Below are 25,095 nucleotides of genomic sequence, written 5' to 3' on the forward strand. Positions count from 1 at the left end.
ATGACAAATATCAGCAAGGGATGTGGAACAAATGGAACCTCCATACATGCTAATGAGAATGTAAACAAGACAGCCACTTTGGAAAATAGTTTGGAACTTCCTCAGAAAATTAAATATAGAAAAATTATATGACTTAGAATTCCACTTCCAGGTATACACTCAAGAGACTAAAAGTATACGTTCACACAGAAACTAGTACATGCATATTCACAGCAGCATTATTTATAACAGTCAAAAAAAAATGAAAACAACCCAAATGTCCAACAACTGATGATAAATAAAACATGGTATATCCATAAATGAAATAGTATTTGGCAATAAGAAGGAACGAAGTACTGATACATGCTATAATATAGATGAAACTTGAAAACATTACGCTAAAACAAAGAAGCCAGATATACAGAGAAACATACTATATTGCATGTATATGAAATACCCAGAATAGGCAAATCCATAGACAAAACAGATTAATTGTTGCCAGGGATTGGAGGTGCATGGCTCAGAAAGTGACTGTTAATGGGGGAAGGGTTACTTTGGGGAGGGAGTGATGAAAATATTACAAAATTAGAAAGTGATGATGGTTGCACCACTCTGTGAATATGCTAAAAAGCAATGAAAGAGTAGACTTTGTGTTATGTGAATTACATCTGAATAAAGCTGTTTAAAAAATAACAAATCTATAGTAGAAACTTTTTTAAAGTAAAACCTGAACTAGGATAAAGAAGCAAAAAGATTCGAACAGAAGGAGAAGAAAGTAGGGAAACCATTCCAAATAAATAGAATAGCATGACCTGGGGCTCAGATGTGGAAATATACATGGCACGTTCAAGGAACAAATTATTATAGTATGTTTGTATGTGTAAGTAATGGTGAATAATGCTAGTGTATCTACAGATAGGAAAAGACAATAAATGTGGACAGGACAATACTGGACTTAGAGACATCCGAACTGTAAACTGAACCTATCTAATGAAATTCTAATACAAGCTAATTATTATTCCTAAATAAAATAAGGAAGTCAAGGACATACACTTTTTGATTTTATATAGACATAGGTAAGATTAAACCACCTGACCTGCCTCTTGAGAAACCTATATGCAGGTCAGGAAGCAACAATTAGAACTGAATGAACATGGAACAACAGACTGGTTCCAAATAGGAAAAGGAGTACATCAAGGCTGTATATTGTCACCCTGCTTCTTTAACTTCTATGCAGAGTACAACATGAGAAATGCTGGGCTGGAAGAAGCACAGGCTGGAATCAAGATTGCTGGGAGAAATTTCAATAACCTCAGATATGCAGATGACACCACCCTTATGGCAGAAAGTGAAGAGGAACTAAAAAGCCTCTTGATGAAAGTGAAAGAGGAGAGTGAAAAAAGTTGGCTTAAAGCTCAACATTCAGAAAACGAAGATCATGGCATCTGGTCCCATCACTTCATGGCAAATAGATGGGGAAACAGTGGAAATAGTGTCAGACTTTATTTTTGGGGGCTCCAAAATCACTGCAGATGGTGACTGCAGCCATGAAATTAAAAGATGCTTACTCCTTGGAAGGAAAGTTATGACCAACCTAGATAGCATATTGAAAAGAGACATTACTTTGCCAACAAAGGTCGTCAAGGCTATGGTTTTTCCAGGAGTCATGTATGGATGTGAAAGTTGGACTGTGAAGAAAGCTGAGCACTGAAGAATTGATGCTTTTGAACTGTGGTGTTAGAGAAGACTCTTGAGAGTCCCTTAGACTGCAAGGAGATCCAACCAGTCCATCCTAAAGGAGATCAGTCCTGGGTGTTCATTGGAAAGTCTGATGCTAAAGCTGAAACTCCAATATTTTGGCCACCTCATGCGAAGAGCTGACTCACTGGAAAAGACTCTGATGCTGGGAGGGATTGGGGGCAGGAGGAGAAGGGGACGACAGAGGATAAGATCACCAACTCGATGGACATGAGTTTGGGTGAACTCTGGGAGTTGGTGATGGACAGAGAGGCCTGGCATGCTGCGATTCATGGGGTCACAGAGTCGGACGCAACTGAGCGACTGAATTGAAGATTAAAAATAACTGAACAGCTTGTAAGATGCTTTCTATTCTGTGGGTTAAAAACCAAGTATCAAGTAAGACATTGAACAAATGACTTAACTTTCCATAGTGAACTTACCAGATCTTCAGGAGTTGCCCGATGAACTGTCAGGTCAGTCACAGTGTTCTGCAAAAAAAAAAAAAAAAAGTGGACTTTCTTTAAAAAGCAAAAGGTTTCTTACAAAATAGTACTACATGCTGGATTTTAATGGCTGAAAATGGATTCAAAGTCCTGAAACCAAAGAGTCTTTGAGAATTAAATTCTCAACTTAAAGATTAACATGGATTATTTTTAGTTGTCTTAAAGAAAATAACAGACTATTAAGTGTTTCATAGAAATTAAGCACTAAATTCAACAAGCAGGCATCCATCATATTAAAACAAAAAATAACACAGGGTAGCATGTAATTCAAAATAAGTTAGTTTAACTAAAGTTGTAGTTTTCAAACTATATTCCATTGAACGAGGCAACACTAAAGATTCCTAAAAGATAAAGTGTGATCAAGAGAGGTTCAATTTGTGTACATGCCAACACTTTAAGCATAGATCCTATCATAACAAGAGATGAATTTTGAGGGTACTGTGTAACTTCATAAGTTATGAAAAGTCAGAGAGGCCTGGCATGCTGTAGTCCATGGGGTGGCAAAGAGTCAGACACAATTTAGCAACTCAACAACAACATAACTTCATAAAATGTGAAAACAGTCATTCAAGTAAAAAGGCAACAAAACAACATGGCAGGGCTTCCACAATGCACAATTCCAGGAGGCTCCGCCAATATCCTAGGCCATGCAAACAGTGCCCCTTGGCCTTGTGCAGTGCACAGCCTGCACAGCTCCGAGTAGCAGCGCCACCATTTGGCCCTTTCCAAACTGACTTCAGTCATTGTGTTTGGTAAGGCAGGAAGCAAAGCAACGTAGAGTTTTAATTCCAAGAGAACTGAGTCTAGTGAAAAACTTCTGATATACTCTAAGACCTAACTTTTGGGCCACAGGTAATATTTAGCTCAAGTCTTTTATATACTAAAGCCATTATCCTTTCATACTGATTTAGCAAAATACAAGGTACAATGATAAGATCATGAGAATTATTTTTAATAACTGTAACAAAAATTCAGGTATATAGTGAAAGCCTCTTGATGAAAGTGAAAGAGGAGAGTGAAAAAAGTTGGCTTAAAGCTCAACATTCAGAAAACTAAGATCATGGCATCTGGTCCCATCACTTCACGGGGAATAGATGGGAAACAGTGTCAGACTTAATTTTTCTGGGCTCCAAAACCACTGCAGATGGTGATTGCAGCCATGAAATTAAAAGACGCTTACTCCTTGGAAGGAAAGTTATGACAAACCTAGATAGCATAGTAAAAAGCAGAGATATTACTTTGTCAACAAAGGTCCATCTAGTCAAGGCTATGGTTTTTCCAGTGGTCATGTATGGATGTGAGAGTTGAACTATAAAGCAAGCTGAGCATCGAAGAATTGATGCTTTTGAACCATGGTGTTAGAGAAGACTCTTGTGAGTCCCTTGGACTGCAAGGAGAGCCAACCAGTCCATCCTAAAGGGAATCAGTCCTGAATGTTCATTAGAAGGACTGATGTTAAAGCTGGTACTTTGGCCACCTCATGCGAAGAGCTGACTCATTGGAAAAGACCCTGAAGCTGGGAGGGATTGGGGGCAGGAGGAAAAGGGGACGACAGAGGATGGGATGGTTGGATGGCATCACCAACTCAATGGACATAACTTTGAGTGAACTCCGGGAGTTGGTGATGGACAGGGAGGCCTGGCATGCTGCGATTCATGGGGCTGCAAAGAGTCAGACACAACTGAGTGACTGAACTGAACTGAACTGAACTGAGTGGTATGCTTAGAAATATATTTATGGGAGAAAATATAATTTCATTAATACTAATATTGCTTAAAACTACATCTGACTCTTGAACAGTATAGGGTTTTCTAAAATTTATTTTTAATTGGAGGATAATTGCTTTACAATGTTTTGTTGGCTTTTGCCATTTATCAACATGAATCAGCCACAGGAATACATATGTCCCCTCCCTCTTGAACCTCCCACCTACCTCCCACCCCTTCCTACCTCTCTAGGTTGTCACAGAGCACCAGGTTGAGTTCCTTTTGTCATACAGCAAATTCCCACTGGCTGTCTATTTTACATGTGGCAATGTGTATATTTCAATGCTCCTCTCTCAGCTCGTCCAACCCTCTCCTTCCCCCACTGTGTCTACAAGTCCATTCTCTATGTCTGCATCTCTACTGCTGCCCTAAAGTAGGTTCATCAGTACCATTTTTCTATATTATATGTATATGTTAATATATGATATTTGTTTTTCTCTTTCTTACTTCACTCTGTGTAACAGGCTCTAGGTTCATCCACCTCACTAGAACTGACTCAAATTCATTCCTTTTTTATGGCTGAGTAATATTCCATTGTATATATGTGAACAACATGAGTTTCAACTATACAGGTCCACTTACAAACGTGGATTTTTTTTCAATAAACACATACTGAAGTGCTACAAGATCCACATTTGGTTGCACCCACGGATGCAGAACCAGAGATCTGGAAGGCCAAACGTAACATTAGATGTGGGTTTTCAACTGTGCACAGGGTCAGTGCCCCTAACCCCATGTTGTTCAAGGATCAACAGTATTTTCTTCTGAAATTGCCTTTAAATCAAATTTACAAGCTATTTCAGAAAACGTCTCAATACTTTCATCACAACAGTTTTATTCAGTTCATCTCTCCTCTCTCATTTACCATTCACACCAAAAGACCCATAACTACTTTCAAGTTCAGTCTGCCTTCAAAAAACAAAGTCTCTTTCAGCACTGGAGATAATACAAAGTAAATGAGGAAGGTTCTGAATGCAATTGCAAATGATGGCTTTTAATTATACTCTGAGCAACAGCAGCCTATCAAATTACATATGGAACTTCCCAAAGTACCCACTCTGAAGGGGACAGCTTTACATTATCTATGCTATACTTTCCTTTTTAATCAGTTTCATTACCTTAGAGTCACATCCTTCTACTATTTTATAAGCAGATGACAACAAAGCAATCTAAACAAAGAGAAATCCATCTCTCCCACTTTCTAAGGCTGTCAGTTTTCCCAGCAGATGTGGCTAGAGTGATTGGCTACAACCGAGAATATTCTAATTCTGAAAGAATCCCTAAGATGCATACTAGTCCCTGACCAGTCACTTTCCACAACAGAAAGTAAAGGCATCTAAAGTCTCATGTCTAAACGACCCAATCAAAAAATGGGCCAAAGAACTAAATAGACATTTCTCCAAAGAAGACATACGGTTGGCTAACAAACACATGAAAAGATGCTCAACATCACTCATTATTAGAGAAATGCAAATCAAAACCACAATGAGGTACCACTTCACACCAGTCAGAATGGCTGCGATCCAAAAATCTGCAAGCAATAAATGCTGGAGAGGGTGTGGAGAAAAGGGAACCCTCCTACACTGTCGGTGGGAATGCAAACTAGTACAGCCACTATGGAGAACAGTGTGGAGATTCCTTAAAAAATTGCAAATAGAACTACCTTATGACCCAGCAATCCCACTGCTGGGCATACACACCGAGGAAACCAGAATTGAAAGAGACACATGTACCCCAATGTTCATCGCAGCACTGTTTATAATAGCCAGGACATGGAAACAACCTAGATGTCCATCAGCAGATGAATGGATAAGAAAGCTGTGGTACATATACACAATGGAGTATTACTCAGCGGTTAAAAAGAATTCATTTGAATCAGTTCTGATGAGATGGATGAAACTGGAGCCGATTATACAGAGTGAAGTAAGCCAGAAAGAAAAACACCAATACAGTATACTAACACATATATATGGAATTTAGGAAGATGGCAATGACGACCCTGTATGCAAGACAGGGAAAGAGACACAGATGTGTATAACGGACTTTTGGACTCAGAGGGAGAGGGAGAGGGTGGGATGATTTGGGAGAATGACATTCTAACATGTATACTATCATGTGAATTGAATCGCCAGTCTATGTCTGACGCAGGATGCAGCATGCTTGGGGCTGGTGCATGGGGATGACCCAGAAAGATGTTCTGGGGAGGGAGGTGGGAGGGGGGTTCATGTTTGGGAATGCATGTAAGAATTAAAGATTTTAAAATTTTAAAAAATAAAAAACTAAAAAAAAAAAATAAATAAATAAATAAATAAATCAAAGAACCAGGCTCCAAAAGAGAAAATCCCCTTGATAATACCACATAGTACTCAGGGTAGAAGTCAGGGATCATGCCTCAGATACCTGAGGCTTGTCTTGTATCTTATGAGAACCTTTGTACTGAAACTGACAAGTCTCTGGAAGTGAGCAAAAAAGAATTTGATAATAGAGCAAGGACTACCCACTTTTTTTCAGTCAAAAATACCAATCTCATGATTATGGTATCAAGGGTTGCTATGGGCAAATCTAAAATATGTTCCAAAAAATGTCACACTTCAGGCTAAGTAGAGTTGCCTTAAAACAGTGACATAAGTTAGCTAAGAGTTGCCTTAAAGCAGTGAGTTCTCAAAGTGGAGGTAGCGGGACTTTTTAAAAACACACTCCCCACTTCTTTAAGATTTCAATTCTTCAAAGGAGGTGGAAGTTATAGCCTCAACATATGTATTCTTTAAAAACTCTACAAAGGCATCTGCTCTTCCCTCTAAGACCTAGGCTATCACATGCCCAGAAACACATTCCACTGTATTGCATGCTAACCCCATTCAGAGAACCATCCTGAGAGCCTAGGGTCATGCCATCATGTCTGTTCCTTCCATGTAATGTTATGTGTGTTAGTCATTCAGTCATGTCTGACTCTTGCGACCCATGGACTGTAGCCCACCAGGCTCCTCTGTCCATGGAATTCCCCAGGCAAGAATACTGGAGTGGATTGCCATCTCCTTCTCTAGGGGATCTTCCCAACCCAGGGATAGAACCCGGGTCTCCCGCATTGCAGGCAGACTCTTTACCAACTGAGCCACCAGGGAAAACCGCATATTATTCTTCCTAGACTTACATCCCATTCTTGCTTCACAGATGTTTTCTTCTTTACTTTCAGTGTTTTCCTTCCTCCTCCACGGGGACCATAACGGTTCACTCGGACAAATGACATCTAGGAGTAATAATCATATCAATTTTTTTTAATACATGAAAAACTAATAATTAATCATCACCAGAGAGGGAAAATTATATCTAGGAAAATAAATTTTTAAATATCAGAAGACATGTTTAAGCATAATGAAAGGAACAGGCTACCAAAAGCCTTGGCTCATTCCCCTCACAGTTATTAGAATGCTGACACTGATAACTATGATAAAAGTCATCTATGTTATGCTATCATATAACTATGATAGCAAGTCAACAAACTAAATATATGTGACTAATAAAGAACTCCAGGAATGCAGCAGTTACAATCTAAAGCAGAGATTTAGAACAAGTCACAAGCTTTGTCGCCCATTACACAAAGTCTCGATGGACAGAGGAAATGTCAGTTCCACGCGGACAACATGAATGTAGGAGAAGGAGAGCAAGAGATAGCTGGGGCTCGTTTCGAAGCAGCTAACACTCAAAATCACTACCAGACACATGTGTGTTTACCTTAAAATAGAGACACGTGTACCCCAATGTTCATCGCAGCACTGTTTATAACAGCCAGGACATGGAAGCAACCTAGACGTCCATCAGCAGATGAATGGATAAGAAAGCTGTGGTTCATATACACAATGGAGTATTACTCAGCCATTAAAAAGAATACATTTGAATCAGTTCTAATAAGGTGGATGAAACTGGAGCCTATTATACAGAGTGAAGTAAGCCAGAAAGAAAAACACCAATACAGTATACTAACGCATATATATGAATTTAGAAAGATGGTAACGATAACCCTGTATGCAAGACAGCAAAAGAGACACAGATGTATAGAACAATCTTTGGACTCTGGGAGAGGGTGAAGGTGGGATGATTTGGGAGAATTATATATTGAAACATATATAATACCATATAAGAAACGAATTGCCAGTCCAGGTTCAATGCAGGATACAGGATGCTTGGGGCTGGTGCACTGGGATGACCCAGAGGGATGGTATGGGGAGGGAGGTGGGAGGGGGGATTCAGGATGGGGAACACGTGTACACCCGTGGTAGATTCATGTTGATGTATGGCAAAACCAATACAATATTGTAATTGGCCTCCAATTAAAATAAATAAGTTTAAATTAAGAAAAAAAGATTTTTAAAAATTGCAAAAAAAAAATAAAGGGGGCTAAATTTTAGAGAATGAGTGAGTTATGATACCATCTCTAGTACATTTTTCACATAATACTAAATGGGTGTCATTATTGATACTAAGCTAGAATCTGAAAATTGCCAACAGTTGCTTGCCACTCTTAAAATAGCAATGCTAAGGGCACTAGACTAAACATTATACAAAATTAGAAAAAGACTCACACTGCCTGAACACTAGGATTGGAGAACACATACACGATTTTTAAAAAGCAATAGATACACATGACTCCTATCCCAGAACTTCTTTACACACCTGAAAAATTACAAAACTTTTCAGCTGACCCCCTTACTCCAAATGACCCTAAAACAAAGACTTGCATATTTTTCTTAGAGACCTCTTTTTAAAAAAATCATTTAGTGCACTGTGATAAAGATGACTAAATCCAAGTATTTCTCAAGAGTTGGCCCATACTGTTAGCAACCACATTCACTTTTTTTTTAAAAAAAATTGGGGTACAGTTGCTTTGCAAAGCTGTACCAAGAAGTGAATTAGCTTCTTATATACATATATCCCGTCAATTCACTCTTTAAACACGATATCTATTGTCAGAGTGTACAACCCAGCAAAGGAGATGAATCACATACAAGTTGGAGAATAACATCAAGTTATTATAGTGATAGTGATGATGCTGATGATGCTGACGGTGGTGCTAATAATGATGGAATTAGCTGCTGACCACTTTCCATAAGCTAGGGAGTATTCTAAACTGTTTACATGTATCATTGCCTTTAATCCTAACACTAATCCCATTAAGTATTTTCTCATTTTACAGATGAGAAAACTACGAGACAAAGAGTTAATTGACTATGAAGGTCACACAGTAAATGTGAGAGCCATATATGTCATTTTAAAAGGTATGGAATAGAACAGAACCAAGAGACCAAAATGAAACTATACTCTTTGGTCAGTTTATATTCAACAAGAGTGCCAAGAATCAAATCAATGGGAAAAGAACAGTCTTTTTAATTAATGGTACTGGGACAACTGGATATTTATATGAAAAAAAATGAAGTAAGACTGCCTACCTCACAACAAGCATAAAAACTAACTTAAAATGAATCACAGACTTAAGTGTAAGAGCAAAAAGTACAAAATTCCTAGAAAAATAACATAAGCATAAATCTTCATAAACCTTGGATGAAGCAATGGTTTCTCAGAAATGACACTAAAAACACAAGGACCCAAAGGAAAAATAAACTGGACTCCACCAAAACCAAAAACTTTTGTGCTCCAAAGGACACAAGAAAGTGAAAAGACAACCAAAAGAATGGGAGAAAACATTTGCAAATCATACATCTAATAAGTAACTTGTAGACTGGGAAGATCCCCTGGAGAAGGGAATGGCAACCCGCTACAATATTCTTGCCTGGGAAATCCCATGGACAGAGGGCCCTGACTGGTTTCAGTTCCTGAGGTTGTAAAGAATTGGACACAACCTTAGTGACTAATCCAGAATACATAAAGAACTCAAAACTCAACAACAAAAAATCCAATTTTAAAATGGCTAAGGGATTCAACTAGATAATTCTCCAAAGAACATACTACTGCTCCTGCTGCTGCTGCTGCTGCTGCTGCTGCTGCTAAGTCACTTCAGTCGTGTCCAACTCTGTGCGACCCCAGAGATGGCAGCCCACCAGGTTCCTCTGTCTCTGGGATTCTCCAGGCAAGAATACTGGAGTGGGTTGCCATTTCCTTCTCCAACGCATGAAAGTGCAAAGCGAAAGTGAAGTTGCTCAGTCGTGCCCGACTCTTCGAGACCCCATGGACTGCAGCCTACCAGGCTCCTCCGTCCATGGGATTTTCCAGGCAAGAGTACTGGAGTGGGGTGCCATTGCCTTCTCCGAAAGAACATACTACAAATGGCCAATAAACATGCCAAAAGATGTTTAAGATCACCAGTCATTAAATATAAATCAAAACCATGAGATGCTTACTACCTCACACCCACCAAGATAGTTATAATCAAAAGATGTAAATAAGTTTTGACAAGAATGTGCAGATACTGCAATTCCCATATATCGCTACTGGAAATGTAAAATGGTATAACCACTTTGGATAATAGTTTGGCAATTCCTAAAAATGTTAAAACACAGAGTTATCACATGACTCAGCAATTCAAGTCCTAGCTACATACCCAAAAGAACTGAAAACTTATGTCCACACAAAAACTCGTATGTATATAAAACAACATTATTCTTAATAGACAAAAAGTGGAGACATCTCAAGTATCCACTAACTGAAGAAGGGATAAATAAAATATTGTGTATCCATACTATATAATATCAATTAGCAATAATAAGGTATGAACTACTGATACATGCTACAACTTGGCTATGCTAAGAGAAAGAAGCCAATACATGACCAAAGGTCACATATTATATGATTCCATTTACATGAAATGTTCAGGATAAGCAAGTCCATAGAGATATGTGATAGATTAGTGGATATGGGGTTTCTTTTGGCAGGGATGAAAATGTCCTAGAATTAGTTGTGATGGTTTCAAAACTCCTAGCAATGTACTAAAAAAACTTAAGTTGTACACTTTAAAGGGCTAAATTTTATGGTATGTGACATATCTCAATAAAGCCGCTATAAAAAATATGGAAAACATCTAACAGTTGTTCAAAAACAGTTTCTAATGTATTTTACTCTTTAGCCACTTAGATCTTCAATTTACTCTGCAAAAACAAAGAGGAATCACAAAATGTCAGTAATCTATATGATGAACTATGTACTCATTAAAATTATATTATGAAGAATGTAGGGAAATACATAGAAAGTTCAGTGTGAAAACTATAATGCAAAAACATATACAGTATATTCTCGATGTTAATATACATACATTATTAATAGAGCACTTACTGGACTGTAAGGAGATCAAACCAGTCAATCCTAAAGGAAATCAGTCCTGAATATTCATTAGAAGGACTGATGCTGAAGCTGAAACTCCAACACTTTGGCCACCTGATGCAAAGAACTGACTCACTGGAAAAGACCCTGATGCTGGGAAAGACTGAAGGCAGGAGAAGAAGGAGACAATAGAGGATGAGATGGTTGGATGATATCACCGACTCAATGGACAGGAGTTTGAGTAAGCTCCAGGAGTTGGTGATGAACAGGGAAGCCTGGCGTGCTGCAGTCCATGGGGTTGCAAAGAGTCAGACACAACTGAGTGACTAAACTGTGCTAAACAATTCACATTTAATCCCACAACCCAATGAGAGTAGTGCCGTAAGATACACTAGAGCTCAGTAGCTAAGAGTATAGCGTAAAACCAGACTGTGTGGGTTCACATCCCAGCTTTGCCACTAGCTGTAAATGCATAAGGTGCTTAGAACCCCTGCCTAGAACATACTGAGTTCTATTTAAGGATTAATGATGATGATGTCAGCAACAATGTTTAACCTCCTTTCCCCAACGAGAAAAGCAGGGGTTTTGAGATATTACTTTAAGGCACACAAATAATAATGGACAGAGCTGGGAGCGACACTCAAAACCAGATCTAATTATAATGATGTACCTTTTAGAAAACATTACTAAAACTGAGTTATCTCTGATTGGCTCCGTATTTTCTAAGCTTTCTACAATGAACCTACGTTACTCTTAAAATAATTTATTTCAAGTTATATTATTTAAAATACTCTATTTATTCAGAGGCTGAAATTCTACCAGACTCAATTCTGAAAAACCATCCTTGAATCTGAAGTATTCAAAGGTTTATGAGCAATCAAAGGGCCCATATACTTGTTTCTTTAGATGGTGAGGCTGTCAATATAATATCAAAATTTGAGTATTTTTTATCATAGCTATTTGTACACTAATGGTGACTTCTGATGGTCACCATTGGATACAACATATTTAAATATAAGAGCTTTTCTTAGGCTAAGAGATATAGAAATTAATATAAGTAATAGATTAAATGCCTGAGTATTAGTTGTGTAAACGAGAACAGTTAAACAATTTTAGCATAAGAAAATGTTACATCCAAAGAAACCATATTCAGGTAACAAACAAATACAGTGGCAAATGAAGGTAGTACATGCTATGGTCTGAATGTGTTTCCCCAAAATTCGTATGTTGAATCCTAGCCCCTAAAGGTGTAAAGAGGTGGGGCCTTTGGGAAGTAAGGCCTTTGGGAGGCAGAGCCCTCAAGACTGGGATTAGTGCTCTTAGAAAAGAGACTTTTATAAGTTACTCTTGTATTTCCATGTTTATCTTTGAAAATTTCAAATATGTTTTGTTATACACAGAATCACATACTTGGTCCACCTTTGAGCACAGTCCCAAAGTCTAGAATATTCCTACTGCAAATAAATAAATATCTTAATAAATGTCTATGCAATTAAAAAAAGTTCTCCAAAGAGATCCTTAGTCCCTTACACCTTGTGAGGATACAGCAAGAAGGGGCTTGCTATGAATCACGAAGAGGACCCTCACCAGAATATGGCCATTCTCACGCCTTGATCTTGGACTTCCCAGACTCCAGAACTATGCAAAATAAATTCCTGTTACTTATAAGCTACTCAGTCTCCAACATTTTGTTAGAGCAGCCTGAATGGACTAAGACAGTATATACTAGTGCCTCGTTTTTCCACTTCAATTTAGCCTAGCAAAGCAGGCTGTGATCATTCTAAGATGACTCCCAATGAGCTGTGTGCGCACTTGGTCACTGAGTCATATCCAGCTCTTTGCAACCCCATGGACTGTGTGGCCTGACAGGCTCCTCTGTCCATGGAATTTTCCAGGCAAGAAAACTGAAGCGGTTGCCATGTCCTCCTCCTGACCCAGGGATTGAACCTGTGTCTCTTGTGTTCCTGAAGCCCCAACGAGTTGTGCCATTCTACAGTTCCTTCCCCGTGAGTTTGGGCAAGACCTATGACTAGCTTTCTGAGTCTGTTTTGCTTTTCCCCGTGACTCGTTTTACCCAACAAAATAAGGCAAATGTGGACATGTCATCCAGTGATTATATTCTGTTATAAAAGTCTTTCTCCTAGGAAAAAAGAACAGAAGAAATCTCTCCTGCTGGCCCTGAAGAAGCAAACTGCCATGCTGTGACACTCAATGAAAAAGGCATGTGTCAAGGAACTCCGAGAGCTGTGGGCAGCCTCCAGCAGAAAGTTGGTCAGAAGCTGAGAACTCACACAGCCCCAGAGAAATGAATCTGCCAACCTAAGGAAATGAGCCTAGAGCAGATTTTTCCCAAGTTGAGCCTCCAAACGAGAATACAGACTCCAACAGTTTAATCACAGCACCCAGCTAAGCTATGGATACTGTGAGATAATAAATGTGTCCTGTTTTAAACCACTAAGCTTGTGATAATTTGCTATACAACATAGAAAATGTACATAATTGTGTATGGATATAAGAGTTGGACCATAAAGAAGGCTGAGCACTGAAGAACTGATGCTTTCAAACTGTGGTGCTGGAAAAGTCTCTTGAGCAAAGAGATCAAACCAGTCAATCTGAAAGAAAATCAACCCTGAATATTCACTGGAAGGACTATGCTGAAGCTCCAATATTTTAGCCACCTGATGTAAAGAGCCGACTCACTGGAAAAGACCCTGATGCTGGGAAAGATTGAGGGCAGGAGGAGAAGGGGGGTAACAGGATGAGATGGTTGGATGGCATCATCGATTCAATGGACATGAGTCTGAGCAAACTCTGGGAGACAGTGAAGGACAGGGAAGCCTAGCATGCTGCAGTCCATGGGGTCGTAAAGAATCAGACACAACTGAGCGACTGAAAAACGGACAACAGAAAATGAAAGCACTGGCCAACTCTAAAATCCAGCCTGTGAATGGCGAAGTTCACCACAGGATAACGAAGCTGCTGTCCCACCTCTGACTTTCCCTTCACCAACCAACTTCACGAAGGAGAAGCCTGTTTCAGCACTTGGATTTACTAATCCCCAGTTCACTTCAAACTTTTGCAATACAGGAACTACTCACGTGCTGTAAAGTGTTCTCTTGAACATCAGCAATAATTGACCAAGGATCAGACTTTGTGGTCTAAGAAGGGGATTCTGTGCCACTTACAGGTACCAGGTGCCATAAGGGAGCTATAGTTTACATGCTGAAATGTGAAACTACAGAGATAGGCTAATGGTCTACAGGGCTAACAAGTCAAATAATAAAATTAGCATAGAAATTAATTAAAATTAGCATAGAAAATCTGGGTTGGGTTTCTCTGGAGAAAATCTAAAAACTAATAGCTTCCTAGTTGCTAAAATTATTGGTCCCTATTTCTCTGGCCTATTGGTTTCCTATTTCTCTGGCCCTTTCCGTCTCTACGGACGCCCACTCCTGGAAACTTGCCCCTCTTTTAGCTTCCATGACACACTTCCTCCTGGTTTCTCTCCTATTCTTTTCTCTTTTTCTTCACAGGCTCTGTAGGACCTCCTCACATTCTATGTAATCAAGGATCTTCACTCAGTTCTATGCCGGTCTTCTCTTCGTTCTATCAGACACCCTCTCTCTATGTCCAAGAATTGTTTTTGAGAGTCTACACATGTCAGGCCCTGGCTGGACACTGGAGACATAATAATAAATGAGTTTAATATGGTGTCAGTTGTCACAGAGCTTACTTTCTAGATCACCAAAGGAGAGTTCACATCTTCCCTCAGCGATCTCACCTACACCCTTGAGCAAAGATATCAGTGCACTGGGCACACAAATGCACTGTGAAAATGAGTGTCAAAGAGTCACACCTTTCCTCAAACCCCTAATGCTTGTTTCTAACCTGGCTTCTGCGCACATCTCCCAAATATTTCAAATACAGTATGGCCAATATACAGCTCCCTACCATCTCTAGTTCTTGATATACAACTGGCTTGGTCAGTAAACATTGCTGAATAATGCTGAACTACAGAATTACTATCCTTCTAGTTGCTCCAGTTTAAAACCTTAGCATCACCTTCTTGCCTCAAAGCCAATCAGATACCAGAATCTATTCATTCTTTCCCTCCAGTATCTCTCTCATGTCCCCTCTTCTTCATCTCTACCATGAATGCATTTTACAGGTTCTCGTTATTTCTAATGGATTTTCCTTTCACACAGTCTCTCACCCACTTCATCATCCATCTATTATTTTGAAAGCACCTGCCAAGAGCCAGGCAACAGAGACAGAGGAAGCTGAATAACTGTGGACGCTCACAGAACTTAACGTGTCAGAACACAATTAAATGTGCAATTGCAATAAGAGGCTAATGTTGGAAGGAAATTCAGTATCAAAGAAATACCTAACTTGCTGTAAATAGTGAGAAAAGGCCACCTCCTCCAACTCCCCTAAAAATGTTTAAGCTGAGAGCAGAACTATGAATAAAAGTTAGAAGTGGGGGAAAGAATGTTCCAGGTTGGGGGCGGAGGAGTGCATTTACAAAGGGTTTGAGAGGTTCTGTTTGACTAACAAATATTTGAGAGGGTTAGAAAGAGGACAAAGAGAAAGGCAGAGGCCAGAACGTGGCCCTGAGCACCACAGCAATTTGAACACTATCCTAAAAACATACAGGCAACACTGAAAGGTTTTAAGCAGAGTCAATTACGATGGTATTTAGCCAACTCACTCTGGCTAGCGGAAAACGGATCAAAGGGAAACAAAATCTCTTTTCGAACTTTATCCCTCCAATCATTCCTACCCAGATATATAGATAGAGTTTAGCTCTCCACACTTTACTTCCTCCCTCAAAAGATGTTAACAGCTCTCCCCTGCAGAGAGGAATCCAACTCAGCTTGGCACTCAGGCCCTTTCCTCGCTCCGGGTAGCCTGGCTGACTTTTCCTTGCAGTCTTTTCTCCTCTCACATCTCCCACACATCCTAAAACGAAGCTCTCGTCTTCGCATACAGTCCCGGCCTCTCCTTATGCTCAGTTTGGAACACCTGTCACACTCGCACTCCCTTTCCACGGGGTTAACTCTCTCTCACTCTTCAGAACTCATTCAGGGGGACCCTCCTGAGAAACCCTTTCGACTTAAACGATCTGCCGTGTTCCCAAGTACTCTGGGTAGTTGATCTTTCTCCTGCGTGATCAGAAATTCCTTGAAAAATACATTACGGCACATCAATTTCTAGCACTATGCAGAAGTGACCGAAAGTGAAGCGCACGCACACACTCAGGATGCTCCTACACGTAGCGCGCTAGACACAAACACACCCAGCCAGTATCCTAACAGGCACACGCACTCGCAAAACACATGGAGTCGCAGGTGCATTTTGTAGTAAGGATCCTCAACCCAGACGCCTGAAACCCCAGGAAACAGGAAGACGCCACCACCGCTCGCCCCGCCCTGTAGCCCGGGTTCTTAAAACTCCATGGGGCCGCGGCTGCACGCCTCCGCCCCATCATTGCAACCTGCCTTGTCGTTTCCCAACAGCTGCCTCCACCACGACTAAAACTTCAAGCTGCAGAACCGTCAGGCCCGCCACAAGTTAACTCAGCTCGCGGCTTCCGGGATGTTGCCTAGGTTACCGGAGCCCCCGCCCCCATTCTCTTGCGTATATCCGGCATGGCCAGTGCGCAGACGCCTCTCAGTTTGGCTTGCACCAAAGGATTACTCTCTCTCTGGTACTCTTGCCTGGAAAATCCAATGGACGGAGGAGCCTGGTGGGCTGCAGTCCATGGGGTCGTGAAGAGTCGGACACGACTGAGCGACTTCACTTTCACTTTTCACTTTCATGCTTTGGAGAAGGAAGTGGCAACCCACTCCAGTGTTCTTACCTGGAGAATCCCAGGGGCGGCGCAGCCTGATGGGCTGCTGTCTATGGGGACGCACAGAGTCGGACACGACTGAAGCGAAGCGACTTTAGCAGCAGCAGCAGCAGCAGGGGATTACTGAAAGTGAAGTCGCTCAGTCATGTCCGACTCTGTGACCCCGTGGACTGTAGCCCACCAGGCTCCTCCGTTCATGGGATTCTCCAGGCAAGAATACTGGAGTAGATTGCCATCTCCTTCTCTAGGGGATCTTCCCAACCCAGGGATGGAACCCAGGTCTCCCGCATTGCGGGCAGACGCTTTAACCTCTGAGCCACCAGGGAAGCACAGGAGAATTACTCCTAGTAGTAAAGTCGCTAAGTCGTGTCCGACTCTTGCAACCCCATGGACTGTAGCCTGCCAGGCTCCTCTGTCCATGGGATTCTCCAGGCAAGCATACTGGAGTGGATTGCCATTTCCTTCTCCAGGGGATCTTCCCGACCTAGGAATCGAACCCAGGTCTCCTGCACTGCAGGCAGATTCTTTACCGACTGAGCTATAAAGGAAACCCAGGGCATTACTAGCGGATCTCAAAGAGTCCGACACTACTGAGCGACTGAATTTAACTGAAGGGATTAAAAGGATTTTCTGTGTCCTGCCTTGGCCGGGTGTGCCAGAGCAGAGTTCCGGGCAAAGCTTTGGAGGATGGGCGTATAATAGCATTAGTCAGGTTCTTGTGAATTCTCGAAAAGAAAGATGTAGCTCTCCACACCAAGCTTCACATATCACATTTACTTGCTTTTACTTGTGTTTATTCAAAAATGTTTATTAATACCTACCAGTGTGCCAGAGACTGTTAACAGCGGGGTCCCTATCCTCAGGAAGCTTATGGTATAATAGGAAATAGCTATCAACAATACAAAAATAGAATTAAAACTGTGACAAGCGCTAAACATTAGGCATACTAACTAGACACTAAATTTACAGAATTATTTGAATTACTAGAAGGGCTGGTAAACGGATGAATAAGTTACCAAGGAAGGGTAAAGCATTCCTATAGGGGGAGCCACATATGCAAAGGTGTGTGGCAAGTGCAAGGGAGTGGAAGAAGTCCAGTATGTCTGGTGTTCAGAGAGCAGTGGGAGCTTGATGTAGGTAAGGCTGTCCTAATTGGGGGAAGCCAAGACAAGCAAAAGCTGTTTGGCCCATGTCAAGATCTTTACAAAGCATTTCATTGATTAACAGAGTAAATTTGCTCCAATAATGCAACCTCCTTTAGCTCTTGGTATTCAACTGAAAGGACACACCTGTACATGGGTCACCAAGTACATGTTCAACATCTTCTAGATGCAGAGAACTGCCTTCTAATAGTTTCTGCTCTCGTTGAGGAAGTTTGATATAGTTATATTCAATGGTCAATCAGTATAATCATTCCCCCCACACACATACATTTTCAACTCCCTGCCCTTCTCTGAGTTACTGTAAACTTGGCAAAACCACAATCCTGGCTAACTCAATACTGTATTTACTAAGTGCCTATATCCTTGCAGGTGAAACTGGAAGATGAAAAACACTCAGCCATACTGACTTTAAATTCATGATCACAAATTTTAAATGGCCCTTTAAAGATGACTGAAGACCATATTATAGTTCTCTGCTCCATTAATTCTCTTACCTTCCTAGATGACAACTTTATACTTCCTCTTATGCTCCAACATCTCTCCTGTCCTGAGTCTCAGCCAGTGACCTTGCTCTCTACTTCATTGACAACACTGAAGCTATATGAAGAAAATATCCATAAGCTCCTGTCACTAATTCAATCCACCTATCAGCATCTTTACCCATGAACCTGCTTTCCAAACTCAACAAAATCTGAAACACAAAGAGTGTTACATCAAGGTACATAATAATCAAATCCAGTGATGAAGAAAAAAATCTTAAAAGCAGTCAGACAGAAGACATTACAGAGAAACAAAAATAAGGATAACAACATATTTCTCATTAGAAATATTGCAAGAAAACAATACATTAAAACATTCTTTTAATGTATTAAAAGAAAAAAGCTGTCAACCTAGAATTCTATATCTGTCAAAAATATATTTTTAAGTGAGGGAAGAAAAGATGCTTCCCCACATAACTGATAGAATTTATCACCAGCAAACTCCCACCCACACTATGAGAAATGTTAAAGTAGATACTTCAAGCAGAAGGAAAATGATACCAGATGCAAGTCTGAATTTATACAATGAAAATGGAAAATGGAAAATCTACACTGGAAACAGCTACAGGAGTAAATATATAGATTATTTTTCTTACTCTTAAAATCGCTTTAAAAAATAATTGACTACTTTGGACTTCCCTGGTGGGCCAGTGCTTAAGAATTTGCCTGCCAATTCAGGGGACTTGAGTTCGATCCCTGGTCCAGGAAGATCCCGCAGGCCTCTGAGCAACCAAGCCTGTGTGCCACAACTACTGAGCCTGCATGCTGCCGTTACTGAAGCCTGCACGCCCTAGAGTCTCTGTTTCACAACAAGAGAAGCCACCACAATGAGAAGTCCACTCTTGAGAAAGCATGCATGCAGCAAGGAAGATTCAGTGCAGCCAAAAATATGTAAATAATATTTTAAAATATATGTATATAATTGACTACTTAAACAAGTATAATAAAAATATATTGTAAGGTTTATAATATATATATAAGTAAAATGCATGGCAACAATAACATAAAAGTAAGAGGAAGTATGTTATTGTAAGACACTTATACTATTCCCAATGTGTTTAAAAATAGTTGATTAATCTAAAAGTAGGCAGAAAAGTGCAAAAAAAGAAATAACAGATGAGAGATAGAAAAGCAAGTTAATAGATATACATTATTACATTAAATGTAAATAGTCTAAATGCTTTGTCTATAAAACAGGTGATATGTATGCTTTAAATATGTGAAGTTTGTTGTGTGTCAATTATACCTCAAGAAAGCTGCTTATCTGGCTTTCTCTGGGTGGTCCAAATACGAGCCAGAAAACTCCCCAAGCCATAACAAGCCCCACTTCTGCTTAGCCCACTTCCAGTTTCTGCATCCCAGATTATAATCAGAGTATTTCTGAAGTCTTCCCAGTATTTCACTATTAACCTTTTCACTCCCTGTTGTCTTTGAGACTCTGCCAAATGCAAATGATACTTTCTATACCAAATGCTGAATTAATAGTCTGTTTATTCTCCTGTCAATAGTCTTTGTTTCCACAACTGATCCTATTCTTTATGACATTTTTTTTTTAATATGGGGAAGATTCTTCTTCAGTACTACCTTGAGAAGAATTACTTTTTGTATGTTCTGATTTTTGAAATGTAGAAATGCCTAAGAGCACTGTGTGTTCAGTTGTGTCCAACTCTGCAAGTCCATGGACTGTAGCCCACCAGGTTCCTCTGTCCATGGAATTTTCCAGGCAAGAATACTGGCATGGGTTGCCATTTCCTACTCCAGGGTATCTTCCCGACCCAGCAATCAAACCTGCATCTCCTGCATTTCCTGCATTGGCAAGCGGATTCTTTTACCACTGCACCACCTGGAAAGCTCAGAAATACCTTAACTGGGCTGTAAATCATAAACATCTCTGCTTGGTAGTGAGGAGCAAAAAATAGGGAAACTGGCAGACATAACCAAATCATGACAATTCTAGGCAGATTGTTGCAGAGGTTATGGTTTGGCTTCCTGGAATGACTGCTACAGAGATTGTGGGTCAAGTTCTATTGTTATATATCATCTGATCATTGTTTGTTTGAATATTCAGTCACAAACACCAACATGACCAGCAAACAAGATCTAGAGCAAATGTGATTTGTCCACCACTGCTCATGTCAATGAGTTGAGAGTGATTTATAAATCTTGTAGAGTTTACGTCAAAACATTAGTTAATACTGCCAAAGTTAATGATAAATTCACCTTCTAGTCTTTTCTACTTGTATAATATTTTCTACTTGTATAATTCTCTCCATTGAGAAGACTGCTCTGATTGTTAGAATAAACAATAAGTCAGCAAATTCTCCAATGAGTCAGGCACAGTATCTGAACAATCAAGGGTGGTCTCCTTTTGTAGCTTGTATCTGTGTCAGAATTTCCATCGTTGATGGTTTATAGAATTAAAGTCTTGGTGCATAAACAAGTCTTAGAATACTATTACTAAAGTGCATAAAGTCTTGGTCTGAGGCAAACGAGACCATGTGCTGTGCCTGCAAAGGTAGTAGCAGCCTAAAGGGGCACATGGAAATCCAAGAAAAAAAGACTTTATCACAACATAAAGTCAAAACCAAGAACTTACATATTTAGATCTCCAATAAACTGTGGAAAATTCTGATAGAGATGGGAATACCAGACCACCTGACCTGCCTCTTGAGAAACCTATATGCAGGTCAGGAAGCAACAATTAGAACTGGACATGGAACAACAGACTGGTTCCAAACAGGAAAAGGAGTGCGTCAAGGCTGTATATTGTCACCCTGCTTCTTTAACTTATATGCAGAGTACATCATGAGAAACGCTGGGCTGGAAGAAGCACAAGCTGGAATCAAGATTGCTGGGAGAAATATCAATCACCTCAGATATGCAGATGACACTACCCTTATGGCAGAAAGTGAAGAGGAACTCAAAAGCCTCTTGATGCAAGTGAAAGAGGAGAGTCAAAAAGTTGGCTTAAACCTCAACATTCAGAAAACGAAGATCATGGCATCTGGTCCCATCACTTCATGGGAAATAGATGGGGAAACAGTGGAAATAGTGCCAGACTTTATTGTTTTGGGCTCCAAAATCACTGCAGATGGTGACTGCAGCCATGAAATTAAAAGATGCTTACTCCTTGGAAGAAAAGTTATGACCAACCTAGATAGCATATTGAAAAGCAGAGACATTACTTTGCCAACAGAGGTACGTCTAGTCAAGGCTGTGGTTTTTCCAGTGGGCATGTATGGATGTGAGAGTTGGACTGTGAAGAAAGCTGAGTGCCGAAGAATTGATGCTTTTGAACTGTGGTGTTGGAGAAGACTCTTGAGAGTCCCTTGGACTGCAAGGAGATCCAACCAGTCCATTCTGAAGGAGATCAGCCCTGGGATGTCTTTGGAAGGAATGATGCTGAAGCTGAAACTCCAGTACTTTGGCCACCTCATGCAAAGAGTTGACTCATTGGAAAAGACTCTGATGCTGGGAGGGATTGGGGGCAGGAGGAGAAGGGGATGACAGAGAATGAGATGGCTGGATGGCATCACTGACTCGATGGACGTGAGTCTGAGTGAACTTCGGGAGATGGTGATGGACAGGGAGGCCTGGCGTGCTGCAGTTCATAGGGTCGCAAAGAGTCAGACACAACTGAGCGACTGAACTGAACTGAACGGTTTCTTCAGCTGTGAAAAGTTAAGTCAAAAATTGACTTGCTAATGTTTCACTAATATACTTTTTGTTTAAAAATGATTACAGAAGACAACTTAGGTGGTACAAACTATACATAACACTTCATGAAGGAGACAGTCTCCTTGTGAAGAACCACAAAATGGAGTAGAAGGAAGGAAGCTTTTATTGGCTATGGAAAAGAGAAAAATAGAAAATATGATTAGCTGGGGCCACACATTCGACCATGTTTGGGTGAGAAGGCCAAGAGCTGGCTTGCACTTAGGGATTGACTGACTAGATAATACTACATTTCTGGTAAACTGGAGCATTTACAGAGCTGAAAAAGTTATTTAAGTTTTGGTTTACTAATGTGGCACCCTTGGCAGGAGTGACTCCATCTTGGGCCTAGAAAGGTATTTCAACAGTTTTTAGCAGTACCTAATAAGGTCCCGTCCATTGAGGTTCTAGAGAGGCTTTTTCCAGTCTCTCCTCCAATAGATGAAATTTCTTAGTTGATGATCATGAAAAGTCAATCTATGAAGTGTCAAGGGAAGCAACCTTATCAAGTTCACCATAGGACTGGGTATAGCACATGACTCCCTTGCAGTATTTTGCCACATCTGCATGCAGCAGAAAAGAATCTAATATCAGGGGTGAAATTTCTAAAAGTATGTGCCTTCCTATTAACAGTTCATAGGGATATAACCAATGTGTCTCTAAGACATACGAACAAAAGGGCTAGTGGGAGTAACTTTGGCCAAGAGAGCTCAAAGGATTTCTCAGAGGTTTCCTAACTTTAATTTAAGGATGTCATTGGTCCTTTTGATTTTTCCCAGAAGTCTGTGGCTGGTAAGGATAGTATAGTTTTTGAGAAAGTGTGATGCCTTATTAAGTTCTTTCATAGTGGTTCATGAAATTGTGTGCCTTGGTCAGTTGACATAAAAGTTGGTATACCCCAAGTTTGAAACACAAAATCAAGCAGCATTTTAGAGACTGCAAAGAATGTTCAGCAAAGATTTTTAGCAAGGAAATGCTGTAACCCATCCTAAAAATAAATAAATCCCACGGAGAGCGGGAGCTGGATAAAATCCATCTGAAGGTGTTCATAGGGTTCCTGGCCATGCCTCACCTTTACAGTTTTTCCAGGATTATATCGTTCACAAGCTGCACATGGCCCCAAAATAATCTCAGCTGTGTTTTTAAAGTTTTCCCACCAATGCTGATTTAAAATAGTTAAGTATTTTGTCCTCACCATAAGAGGATGAGTAGTGTCATGGAGAAATTCAGCTAATATCCATTTGAAGTCAAATGGCCATCTTGAGAGTCCCAACAGTTATCCAAGTGAAGGGTGCATCACACTTCTTCCATTCTTCCCTTTCCAAATTATAGGCAGGGATTTTGATGTGGATATTTGATCATGGCTTCTTTGACTCAGCCCAAAGATTTACCTTTGGGGGTTTAGTTAATAGCATAACCTTGGTTAAGCCTGCTGGTTTGGCAAAACAATCTACTAGAGCATCTCCTTTAACTTCCATTTGATCTTTTTATCTCTGGCACCATGGGCTTCATACTTAAATAGCCATCGCACTGGGAAGCTGAAGTACATCTAAAAATTCTTTAACTAGTTGTCCACTTTTGAGGGGGATTCCAGCAGAAGTGAGAAATCCTTTTTGTTTCTGAAGTGTCATGTACCAACCACTCCAGAAGCATACCTGCTATCTGTATATGTGTTTATTCTCTGGTCCTCAGCTAGTTGACAATCTCTAATAATAAGCGTTTATAAATTCTGTCATCTGGATTAGCTTTCTCTCAGGTAGAGGACTATGCTGATAGATTGAAATTAGTGATAGTGTGATCATCTCCAGTTTCTATTTTGAAGTATGACCCATCAACAAATATTATATCAGGATTCTCAACGGGAGAATCCTCTCTAATAAAGTTTAGCAAGGTACAGAAAGGCTCTAATTGAAGCAAGCCAATTTGGAGGTTCCACTTCTTCTGGTCAGGGCAGAAGAGTGGCAAAAGTCAGGGTGTTGCACAATTAATGAGAGACAGAGAAGTAGTGTGAGAGGGAGAAGTGAAGTGAAGTGAAGTGAAATAGCTCAGTCGTGTCTGACTCTTTGCGACCCGTGGACTGCAGCCCACCAAGCTCCTCCATCCATGGGATTCTCCAGGCAAGAATACTGCAATGGGTTGCCATTTCCGGGCAACAGAAATTCATAAGAAGTTAAGTGACTGACTTAGCAGTATTGTATATTCTTAGTCAAGTCTTTACCTCATGTAGATCTGTAAGGTCAAGCATGGAGCCTAGAATGAACTCAGCAGGAGCGTCAACAAGTTCTGCAGTGGCAGCATTGCACCAGGACAAGGGTCAGCCTTGCAACTGGAGTAAGAGTAAGGCTATGGTAAGTGGTGGGTGTCTGACGGTTCTCATGATGTTCATTTAAAACACCGAGTTTTGTCTAGAACACTCATGTACAAATAGACAAAGGTGTTTGCTGTTGTTATTGTTTTTCGGGATGTCTAGGGAAACAGACTGGAGAAGACAATGGCAATCCACTCCAGTACTCTTGCCTGGAAAATCCCAGGGACAAGGGAGCCTGGTGGGCTGCAGTCCATGGGGTC

The 25,095-nt window shown here is 40.4% G+C and overlaps 2 protein-coding genes across 7 annotated transcripts in view; one reads left to right on the forward strand and one right to left on the reverse strand.

The window, feature by feature from the left end:
* Positions 1-16,899, reverse strand: part of SPICE1 (spindle and centriole associated protein 1) — a 62,188-nt gene extending 45,289 nt beyond the window's left edge. For 2 of the 6 annotated variants that reach the window (XM_069553523.1, XM_069553515.1), the window contains exons 1-3: positions 16,759-16,884; positions 7,140-7,235; positions 2,160-2,207 (exon numbers count right to left, since the gene is read on the reverse strand). In XM_069553523.1, coding sequence (XP_069409624.1) covers positions 2,160-2,207; positions 7,140-7,235 — 144 coding nt within the window. In that variant the 5' untranslated portion in view covers positions 16,759-16,884. Of the gene's footprint in view, positions 1-2,159; positions 2,208-7,139; positions 7,236-16,758 lie in introns of all 6 variants that reach the window. The other 4 variants (XM_069553532.1, XM_069553546.1, XM_069553551.1 and 1 more) reach the window with 4 other exon arrangements.
* A 7,655-nt stretch (positions 16,900-24,554) lies between these two features.
* SIDT1 (SID1 transmembrane family member 1) overlaps positions 24,555-25,095 on the forward strand; it is a 115,149-nt gene continuing 114,608 nt past the window's right edge. The window contains exon 1 of the mRNA XM_069553579.1: positions 24,555-24,875. Coding sequence (XP_069409680.1) covers positions 24,771-24,875 — 105 coding nt within the window. The 5' untranslated portion in view covers positions 24,555-24,770. The remainder of the gene's footprint in view (positions 24,876-25,095) is intronic.

Source organism: Ovis canadensis, chromosome 1, assembly GCF_042477335.2.
Source record: "Ovis canadensis isolate MfBH-ARS-UI-01 breed Bighorn chromosome 1, ARS-UI_OviCan_v2, whole genome shotgun sequence".
Taxonomy (NCBI): Eukaryota; Metazoa; Chordata; class Mammalia; order Artiodactyla; family Bovidae; genus Ovis; species Ovis canadensis.